The 11,752-nt window shown below is 40.4% G+C and overlaps 1 protein-coding gene across 1 annotated transcript; it reads right to left on the reverse strand.

Annotated features, from left to right (window-relative positions):
• Window positions 1–328: 328 nt before the first annotated feature.
• Window positions 329–11,014, reverse strand: fndc7b (fibronectin type III domain containing 7b; the record flags this gene model as incomplete). Its single annotated transcript, XM_079478297.1, has 15 exons — window positions 329–1,361; window positions 1,746–1,805; window positions 2,052–2,288; window positions 3,416–3,703; window positions 3,865–4,122; window positions 4,272–4,532; window positions 5,011–5,271; window positions 5,608–5,868; window positions 6,176–6,433; window positions 6,613–6,876; window positions 6,969–7,226; window positions 7,310–7,570; window positions 8,454–8,699; window positions 9,092–9,358; window positions 10,819–11,014. The coding sequence occupies 15 exons, from the start codon at window positions 11,012–11,014 to the stop codon at window positions 1,078–1,080; spliced, it is 3,660 nt and encodes a 1,219-aa protein (XP_079334423.1). The 3' UTR covers window positions 329–1,077.
• Window positions 11,015–11,752: the final 738 nt, after the last annotated feature.

Raw genomic sequence — 11,752 nt, forward strand, 5'->3', positions numbered from 1 at the left:
TTCTTTTTTTGACTGTTATTATTTGTATATTGTTTTAAGCAATACAAAAAAAGAATAAGATAAATAACACAATGACTAAATAAATATTCAACAATATTCATGATGGGTGAATTTGGACACAATACTTACTTTTTGTGCGAAAAATGTATATTGTTTTAGGCTTCGTGATTTTGACATATTATTACTTCATCTATCAAAAATATTTCCGTTCTCACATTCAAAAATAATAAATATCGTCCAAACTATCAAATAACACAAGTTACTTAAAAATAAACAAGTAAGTAAATAAATACATATACATAATATAAATGAGGCGTGCCACATGTGAGCTCTTATCAACTTTGTAAGATTGTTATTTGATCATTTAATCAAGAAGACGGAAAAAGCAAAGTCCAAGATAAGTACATTGCTTGGCTCTTCATTTGAACCACATATAGTTTTCATTCACAGACTTTTCTTCATTCATATGGCTTTACACATAAAACTATTATTGCAAATCGCTCAGAGAGCTATTTGTAGTACATCAGACACGAAATATAGCTTTAAAATATATGCTTGATAATTTAACAGTTTATTTCTTCTAACTACAAACATTCTTGAATAAAACAATTGAAGTTATCATTACCTGATTACAGAAAATGTCATTCTTTTTTATGAGAAATATAAAACTTTATTTAAAAAATGTTTCTAATGTTACCACGGACATGAAATCAAATCTGCTACAAACTCTTAAGTATTTTCCTTAACAATTTCATAAAATTTTGATTTCAATCAATAGAAATGATTATATATAAGATATCCCATTATAAAAATCTAAATAATTATTTCAGTTTTGATTAGGTTCATCATGAAGTATCATTTAAGCAAACATAATCAGTTCAGATTATCCAAAAAAAAATTATGATATTTTTCTGCAAATTTCAATTTTGTCAAATGAGCTGATTCTGCTCAATTGCCTCTAATACCCCAATCCCAGTACTGATGATGAAAGAAATGAGAGGAAGACACTATATCAGAACCCGTAACTGTTGGCTTTGTATCTACATTCCAGTACAGTTTATGCTGGAGGACGTGACTTTATCCAGAGACCCCAGTGGTGTCACACACAGGCTTGGAATAGGCGCTTTGGTTGTTGGAGTTTTTGGCAGACAGGATGACACAGTAGCGCGTGGCAGGTTTAAGGTCACGTAGAACTGCAGAAGTCTGATCATAGATGTACAGAACCTCTTTCATAACTTGAGGCGGGGTGTCTTCACTCAAAATCATTGTGTAGGACATGGCCCCCCTCACAGGAGACCACTCGACCAGCACGGACAGCCCCTCGCCATGCGCAACCCTCACTTCAGGGACGGACAGCTCATCTGCAGAGGTAACGGCATTTAATATACCACATTGACATAATGTTGCTCGGTTAAAATACATTTTTTTGCCTCTGGGTGAATCTTATGCAACCCATCAGGAACATGTCTGGATTATATTTCATTGCAAATAAAATAAATAAAAACAGTTATTTGCGTTCCTGTAGCTCAACTTGTAGAGCCCTGATTCTGTTAGCCCCTAGTGGCCAAAACTGGCACTTATTTAAGGTGACAAAATTTTTATGTTGTTGATTTTCTTATAATCGTGTTAAAAACGTTTATAATTACTTTTTATATGTAATATTAAATACGTTAATATGGAAACATATGCGTACAAAATCATTTCTATCAGCTCATAATTACAATAATGTGTGTATCATGTCTTACCAAGGGTCATTCCTGCTAACATCTTGGCTCCTCTTAAATCTCTTTTTCGTCGATTTTGGCCTGAAAAAGATTTAAATATTTTTTTTTCTATTTACCCAGATTTTATAAAAAAGGGTTTGCTAGATTTTTTAAAAAAATTAGCATTCTTATGAAAGTTAATTGCTTAATACAACATAAGTTCTATCTGGTAGAAAATAAGAGATAGCCTACAATTATTTCAGATCCCTCATTTGCAAATCAAGCAAGGTTCTCATTTAGGTGAACCAGGTTGTCAATAAAATAACCCACAGTTTGTTATTTTCTTACCAGTAAGTACTCTAGAGACAATGCTCTCTCCTGCACTGTTCCTGGCTGTCACAGCAACATAAGAAGCCAGCAGGCCAGACACCTGACAGCTGAGGTCTGATGTGCGGCAGACTGGAACCCTGCCTTCAGAGCTCAGTTTGTACACAGTGTATTCTGTACTGAGAGCTGAGGACGTCCACGCCACTGTGGCTGAGAGATTATCACCTGTGAAAGTGACATCCATTGGAGGACAGGGAACTGAAAAGGAGAAACAGGGACGGATAAAAAAATATCAGAATTTGTGTGTTTTGTGGTAATTGTAGAAAATGAGCAAAGCTTTATCCACCATTACATACTGTACATATTTGATTAAAATGTCCGTCCCGGGTAGGGTTATGCCAACTCTTCGTAAGTTCTTCTTGTAATGTCAAGTCAATGCTAGTGGCTTAATATCGACCTGTCCTGGCTAGTTTGTACCAGAGTCATTGAGAGGGAGAGTTGCGTCTCTGGTGCTCAAGCTCCGTTGGCTCCTATTGAACAGTTTTTTCACAGCAATGGCGATTCATGGAGGCTCTCAATAATTCCCTAGCGTTACTAGTAACGCATGGAGCTTGCGGCTAAACAGAACAACTTTTTACTTATTTAAACTTATTTGACTCATTTAATGAATAAAAATGAAAGAAATAAAGCATTTATAGAGAAAACATTACTTCCTGGAAATATCTGAAGGCTCCATGAATCACATGACACGCAAACATTTTAAACTTTCGTTGTCACAACTCTCTTTCTCAACGGCTCTGGTTGGTACTATCTCTGTTTTTTATTTGGTTGCACCATTTGTTCTTAAGGCAGAACACACACAATAAATTGTAAGATTTCAAATCCCAAATCCTTTAAATCAGTGAGCAGACGTTGTGTTGAGATGGCATAAATTTAGATTTGTTCTAAATTCAAACGTCTTCTTACTCACATAATAATGGCAAAATACGTTTTCAATAAATACAATACTACTTAATAACACGATAGGTATTTTATGCAAATAAAAGGTGGGTAAATTATACTCAAGAACTGGAGTTCAAATGAATAAGTATTAATGAATAAATATACAAAAAAAGCAAAATAAATGACATTGATTTACATTAGAACGAGTTTGTGTCAGAAAGTAATTTGTTCACTACTATGTTTAGTTAATGAAAGGTAATATGTCTACAGAGGATCGAAGTGTGCCATGTAAAACAAGAACTTATGGATTTCTTCCAGTCTGTTTTGTATTTAATAGAAGAGGCTTCTTTAAATATGTAGAGTTACGCTTTAACCAAGTTTAAGTAACACACACACAGCTGGTGGCTCCAGTAAATGTTGTTTCCAGTAATGCTTCTTGTTACCTGTGATACCATTAATGGCCTGAGATGGTTCGCTGGTGCCGGCTGAATTTTGCGCAAGGATATCCACATTGTAAGAGGTGCTACAAGGCACAGGAAACTCAAAGAAGTTGCGGTCTGTCCAATAGGATGACACTTCCATCAGCACCTGAGGGTTGTTCTGAATATTTCCAGTCACCTGCACCAGATAGCTGACATTAGGACAGCTGACAGAACTCCATGAGGTCATGAGTAGAGTTGCGATGCCCATCAGATGGGTCCTCTTCTTCACGTTGGCAGGAGGACAAGGGACTACAGGAGAATGAACAGAGGGTTAAAAAGCATTTTAAAGGCTTTTAAAAATGTTTTTTTGTTGATGTACAGCAAAACAGCCCAAACTTTGTCTGCCACATTTATACCTCAGAAAGTAAGCTAGTTAACTAAAAAGCGTTCTCAAATGTAATGTTGAGTACCTGCGCCCCGCTGTACTGGCACACTGAGCGAGCCGTTACAGGTCCCATCTGAGGCCTGTGCACTGAAGTTATACACGGTCCCACAAATCAATCCCTGGATGGTACAGGAAGTACCAGTGGTGTCACAGTGAAGTGTATACCCATCATCTGTTTGGGCCACTGCAAAGTACTTCAGAGATTCATGGTTCTTGGCCCATGAGAGTGTGGCTGTCCTGGTATTACACTGCACGGCCACACTAAAGTCCACTTCACAGGGCACTGGATGGGAAATACAGTACATATTATTAATAATTGGTTGCCTGTTGCCAAACAACTTCAAGGCTCGTTCACACCAGGAACTTTTTCACATGTTTAGGTTGCATGTTTTGTTGTTTGTACTTTTAATAAACAGTTATTCATAGTCTCACCCGTGTGGAAGGTGACCTGCTGGCTGGCCAGGCTGACGCAGTTTCCGGCCAAAGCAGTTATACTAACGTTGTAAAGCTGCCCACAGTGCAGGTGGGACATGGTGCAGTTGTTGGTGGTGCTTGTGCACGTGCGGACATCCCCGTCTCCGCCCACGGCCACGAGAGAGTATGACTCAGCAACCACAGAGTGGGACCATGATGCCTTCATCCCACTTGAATCGCACAATGGCTCCAGCGACACATTTTGAGGAACACAGGGGGCTGCGTGTAAATGGAGAGGTTGCATGAGTATGCATACAAGAGTATGGCTAGATGTCATTTTCAATGGCTATGTTTTCATAAAATCCCCACTAGCTCTCAATTCCAGCACAATAGAACGTAGAAAACAGCTTGAACTGAATTTAAATTGTGAGATCTAACCGTAATCCTCAACCCTAACGAAATGAAGAATATCTAAATTGTACATGTACACATAGTCAGTCCTTATTTATTTCTACATGCTTTGGTGTATTGTTTGTCATGTTACCGTGTGAATAAATTCAGTGTGGCAGACTTAAATATTTGTGTATCATTTGTTGTTGGGGTAACTATTGGGGCCAATTCTCACTATTAATTAGTTGCGTATAAGTGTGTCTATTATTAGCATATTGGCTGTCTATTAATAATTATAAAGCACATATTCTGCATGACTACATTATACATCCCTGTGACCAGTTTTAATAGTTTTGAAATAGTCCACCTGTGTTCATCTTGTGAGGAGGGCTCCGCATACTGCTGCATTTGTCGGAGGAGCCAGAGACTAAAATGGTATACTGCATTCCACACTTCACTCCAGTGAGGTCACAGGAAGTGCCTGTGCTGTTGCACACCAGGATGCTTTGGTCATGACCTTCTGCTGTGGCCACATACAAGGAAGAGCCTTCGTTCAACTGCCAGTTGACTTTTATTTGGCTGCTGTTACAGTCTGTGTCTGCAGTGATGGAGGTGAGAGCACACGGAGCTGCAGGATAAACAGAAAGCGGAAGTTTAATTTCTGAAGTATACAAACCCTGTATAGTATAAAAACACTCTGCCTGACCAACATGCTGTGTGTGAATGCTAGATAGTTGCTAAAGTGTTCTTGTTGCAGGCGTACTGTCATTTGACAATGTGTTCGGCACGATTGCTTAAATAATGTTAGATGGTTGCTGGGGTGTTCTGAGTGGTTGCTAAGAAGATGCTAGTTGGTTATTGAAGATTTCTAGGTGGTTGCTAGGGTGTTCTGGAAGCTACTAGGCAGTGGCCGGGGTGTTGCTTAGGTGTTCTGAGGGATCGCTTAATGGTTTTGTGTTTGCACCTGTCTGAATTTGGAAGGTGTTACTGGGTCCGCTGCGGCAGAATGAATTAACAGCAGTCACATGGAAGGTGTACGTGGCTCCACAGAGCAAGTCAGGAACGTTGCAGTGCTGGGCTGTAGTGGAGCAGCTAGAATTGGCCCCGTCCCTGTCCACTGCCAGCACGAAGTAAGACTCCGCCCCATTTGCTTGTAACCACGACACCCAGGCCGAGTTTGTAACACAGTCCAGATTTCCTGTCTCTCCCTCGGGAACACAAGGAGCTGCAGACACATTAACGTGTTAACTTTATTTTACGGTGCCCTTGTTACACGTTACATGTACTTACTATTGTTTTTACTATAAATTATGCATAATTACATCACCCTAAACCTAGTACAGTAAGTACATGTTTTAATTTTTATTGCTCAGTACTTAAATGTGTAATTACACTGTAACAAAGGCACTGTAAAATTAAGTGTAACCCAACACTCTGAAAGTCATCCCTCTGTATATGTATGACTCATAGTTGTCATCCCTTAAATTTAAATATTAGATATCGAGTTAATACTGTGTTGCCGTAAAGGTTACCTGAGGACACACTGACAGCTGTGCTGGGCTGGCTCTCACAGCCATCCCTACCAGCTGTTACAGTGACAGAATATGAGCTTCCACATGGCAAACCCCTGATGGAACAGCTGGTGGCAGTAGAATTACATGATAGGGAATCTCCACCTCTGGTCGCTCTCACATGGAATGATTCTGCATCTGGATTGGCTGCCCATGTGACAGTCAAGACACCAGAGGAGCAGTCCATCTGTACATCTACAGCCTCAGGAGGACAGGGGGCTACAAAGAGACAGAAAATATTGTAGAAAACTCTCGCACTTGGCTTAACCCTTTTACGACCATGTTTTTGTCAACAAAGTAATTTTTGTACATTAAACTGACATGTTATTGATTTAAAAAATGGGTTTAAATGACCTGCTTCACCATCCTGGTGTGCCCTTTTGATTTGTGCCACTCACCAGTATGGACTTGTGTGAATGCGGTCTCTTCACTGCTGCACATGTGGTCCGTGGACAGCGAGGACACGTTATACGTCCTTCCACAGAGCAGATCCTTTAGCTTACAGTGGGTCTCGCTGCCATTGCAGTACACCATGTGGGTCCCATCCACAGTGATGCCCACAGCCTTGTACAACAGAGCTCCGCTGGCACTTTGCCACGTCACAGCTGCAGAGTTAGACGGGCAAATGAGAGAGGCCTGTACATTCGTGGGTGGGCATGGAACTGAGGAAGATGAGGGAAAAGATCAGGTGTTAATGGTAAGCTTTACTATATTTTGAATATCAAGCAGACCGTGCTACATGTTGCAAGTGTACCTGAGTGAAGTTCTAAAAAGGCACTTTGGCTGTCACATTGGCTGTCCTGGGCAGTTATTGTGACATTGTAGGCTTGACCGCAGTGCATGTTGGGTAATCTGCAGCTGTTGGTGGGACCGTCCCATCTTATTTCATCCCCATATGAACTGGATGCATGCACGAGGTAGGAAACAATTGCAGTTTCGTGTTTCCAGGACACAACCCCCATGTGACTTCCACATTCCATTTCACCAACTATTCCTTGTGGCTGACAAGGAACTGATCATAAAATTGGAGATTGTTATTTTGTGACCATGGGGACTCAAGTTAAAATGTGAATTGTGTGCGTCCAGTCATCTTACCTGTGTCCAACAGTACACTGTGACTCTGTGCGCTGGTACACACATTGTCTGACGCTGTCACACTGATGCTGTAGGTGAGTCCACACAGTAGGTCAGGGAACTCGCATACAGTGCTGTTGCTGCTGCATGTTGATGCAAAGCCTCCGTTGCCCTGGGCAACAGCAGTGTAAACAACAGCTCCTCTGCTAGGCTGCCAGGACACATCAATCACACCTGATCCGCAGTTTAGGTTTGCCTCAGGCTGGTCAGGAACACATGGGGCTGGGGAAAAAACGGAAATGGACATTTGATTTAAACAAACTTGAGAAACCTATAACCAAAACAACAGCTCATCTGTTTTTGCTACTTAGGATAAATTCTCTAAAGTAGTTTATTATTCTATAAATAACACATTTAAATATGTTATGAAAAGAATGAGCAAACACTAAGGAAGTCTACAATGCATATGGTTACCGTATATGAAAAAAGCAAAATGTACATTTCTTGAAAGAAAGACGTACTGTATATGGCAACTACCCTAAACATTTAAATATAAAATAAGAAATGAAGTAAATAAAAAAGAAAGTGTCATGTTCATCTGAGATTGCAGGAGGTTGAGTAAATTAGAAGGTAATTTTCATAACTACATAAGGCAGGTAACAATCTCACAAATTCATTTAGGAATCACCTACCTGAATGCAGTCTTGTGATTGTACTCCTTGAAACATTACAATTATGGTCAATGGCAATCACGCTGATGTCATATATGGAGCCACAAATGAGGTTAGAGACAACACAAGAAGTATTTGTGCTGTCACATCCTGTCAAATGGCCGTCTGTGCTAACGGCTTGCACCTCATATGACTCCGCCCCTCCATTGGTGTGCCACTGCACATGTGCAGAGTTTGAAGAACAGACTAAAGTTGACTCCACGTCCTGAGGTGGACAGGGTACTGTTTGAACCCAATGAGAGAGAGCAAAAGACAGTGAGAGCGGTAATAAAATCGAAATTCTTTGAAAATGTTTTTAAACGATTTTTAAATGAGATGATTTAAGTCATTTTGTAATAAAAATTTCAATCCATCAAATGATGTAACATAGATCAGCATCCTGTCTATGTCCTAGAAGAAATATGAAAAATGATTATCTATTTTTGATTTCTTACCAGATGCCACATGCAGGGCGGTTCTTTCTGTGCTGTGACAAACTCCATCGTATGAGATCATTCTAACACTGTATGTCTGTCCACAAGTCAGTCCTCTCAGTTCACAGTGAGTGTTGTTGCTGGAGCAGTTAGAGATCAGACCTCCAGGCGTGCTGGCTTCAGCAGTGTATGAGATTGAGCCCTCAATCTGAGTCCACTGCAGCTGTATAGAGCTAGTGTTGCAATCCAAGTGTGTGACTCTTATTACTGGTGCACAGGGAACTACATAAAACAAAACCATGTAAGTATTTATGCAGTCTCTCGTATCCAAAGTATGTATCCGTAGACATGACAGAGTAGTATACATTTAAAACCTAAAAGATGAACCTTACTAAAAGATGAACCTAACTAAAAGATTAACCTTACTAAAACATGTGTAGGTAATATTTCACCCCACATCCTATGGCCACCTGACCTGGTATCACATGTCGACATAATTTACTCAAATTAGGCACCGGCCACATAGAAATCCTCAAAACAATTATTAATACAGTAATCACAATGCTAAATATCTGACTGGCTTTAATGGGTTTCAGTTTAATAGCATTTAGAAGATTTGGGGGGGAAATGTGACCCAAGATATGGCAACTGAACCAGACCTGTGCGGAAGTGTGCTGCCTGACTAGGCAGACTGGAGCATTCGTGACCATCAGCAACCACCTGGACAGTGTAATCATCTCCACATGTGAGATTACTCAGAATGCAATTTGTAACTGGACCATTGCTGGTACAGGACAAGAAATCAAATGTTGGGCTCCAGGCATAAGCAGTGTAGTACATTGCCCCATTGCTTGCGTTCCATGACACATGTGCTTCCGCAGTGTCACAGTCCATCACCACAGACACATCCGTAGGAACACAGGGCACTGTAAAAGAGAGTCAGACAGCTTAATTCAACAAATCCATACAAATCCTTGTGTCATCAACAATAATGCTGAGACTGATTACAGTGAAATACCTCAGCTGTAAAGACTGTTTTACAGTAAAATACTGTGCCGAGACTAATTCAATTCAACTTTATTTATATAGCGCTTTTCACAATTTGCATTGTTCCAAAGCAGCTTTACAGGGGAAAAAAAAAATAAAAACCCCCAAAAAGGGTAAAACACGCTACATTGTGTTTTATATAGTAAATTAAATTATTCTAGTAAATAATATCTAATGTCAGCTTCTCCTGGTGGTTTATTTAGCATATGTTGCATAAAATGAATGCTTGGCTGAAAAGATGCGTCTTTAGTCTAGATTTAAATTGGGCGAGTGTGTCTGATCCTCGAATAATATCAGGAAGGCTATTCCAGAGTTTAGGTGCTGCGTATGAGAAAGCTCGACCCCCCTTTGGTGGATTTAGTTATTCTAGGTGTTATCAAAAGTTTTGAGATCTTAGAGAGCGTGATGGGTTGTAGTGTGATAGAAGCTCTGTTAGGTAGGTAGGGGCTAAACCCTTTAAGGCTTTATAAGTGATTAAAAGAACTTTAAAGTAAATACGATACTTAATGGGTAGCCAGTGAAGGGTTGATCAAATTGGGGTTATGTGATCGTATTTTCAGGACCTGGTTAGAACTCTGGCAGCTGCATTCTGAACTAACTGTAGTTTGTTTATTGATGATGCAGGACAACCACTAAGTAGTGCATTACAGTAGTGAAGTCTTGAGGTCATAAATGCATGAATAAGCTTCTCCGCGTCAGCAACACATAGAATATTTCGTAACTTGGCAACATTTCTTAGGTGGAAAAAGGGAGTTTTTTGTGACATTTGAGATGTGATTTCGAAATGACAGGTTGCTGTCTAATATAACGCCTAGATCTTTTACAGTATTAGTTGGAGTAACAGTACATCCTTCAACTTGCAGTTTATAATCAGAAGTATTCGGTTTGCGTGTCTTTGGTCCGATAAGTAATATTTCTGTTTTATTAGAATTTAAAAGAAGGAAATAACTGGTCATCCAATATTTTATACCTACAATACACTCTGCAAATTTGGATAGCTGGGAAGAATCATCTGGTCTTGATGAGATATATAGCTGAGTATCATCTGCATAGCAATGGAAGCTAATTCCATGTTTTTTAATAATGTTTCTGAGGGGCAGCATGTATATGGGTAAGACTGCCGACCTGACTGCTGTCCAGAAGGCCATCATTGACACCCTCAAGCAAGAGGCTAAAACACAGAAAGAGATTTCTGAACGAATAGGCTGTTCCCAGAGTGCTGTATCAAGGCACCTCACTGGGAAGTCTGTGGGAAGGAAAAAGTGTGGCAAAAAACACTGCACAAGAGAAGAGGTGACCGGACCCTGAGGAAGATTGTGGAGAAGGACTGATTCCAGACCTTGGGGGACCTGCGGAAGCAGTGGACTGAGTCTGGAGTAGAAACATCCAGAGCCACCGTGCACAGGCGTGTGGAGGAAATGGGCTACAGGTGCCGCATTCCCCAGGTCAAGCCACTTTTGAACCAGAAACAGCGGCAGAAGCGCCTGACCTGGGCTACAGAGAAGCAGCACTGGACTGTTGCTCAAATTTTGCATGTCATTTGGAAATCAAGGTGCCAGAGTCTGGAGGAAGACTGGGGAGAAGGAAATTCCAAAATGCCTGAAGTCCAGTGTCAAGTACCCACAGTCAGTGATGGTCTGGGGTGCCATGTCAGCTGCTGGTGTTGGTCCACTGTGTTTTATCAAGGGCAGGGTCAATGCAGCTAGCTATCAGGAGATTTTGGAGCACTTCATGCTTCCATCTGCTGAAAAGCTTTATGGAGATGAAGATTTCATTTTTCAGCACGACCTGGCACCTGCTCACAGTGCCAAAACCACTGGTAAATGGTTTAGTGATCATGGTATTACTGTGCTCAGTTGGCCTGCCAGCTCTCTTGACCTGAACCCCATAGAGAATCTGTGGGATATTGTGAAGAGACAGTTGAGAGACGCAAGACCCAACACTCTGGATGAGCTTAAGGCCACTATCGAAGCATCCTGGGCCTCCATAACACCTCAGCAGTGCCACAGGCTGATTGTCTCCATGCCACGCCGCATTGAAGCAGTCATTTCTGCAAAAGGATCCCCGACCAAGTATTGAGTGCATAACTGAACATAATTATTTGAAGGTTGACTTTTTTTGTATTAAAAACACTTTTCTTTTATGAAATATGCAAATCTTTTGGGATTTGGGTTTTCATGAGCTGTATGCCAAAATCATCAGTATTAAAACAATAAAAGACCTGAAATATTTCAGTTGGTGTGCAATGAATCTAAAATATATGAAAGTTAAAT

The sequence above is a fragment of the Barbatula barbatula genome (genome assembly GCF_947034865.1).
Source record: "Barbatula barbatula genome assembly, chromosome: 17".
NCBI lineage: Eukaryota > Metazoa > Chordata > Actinopteri > Cypriniformes > Nemacheilidae > Barbatula > Barbatula barbatula.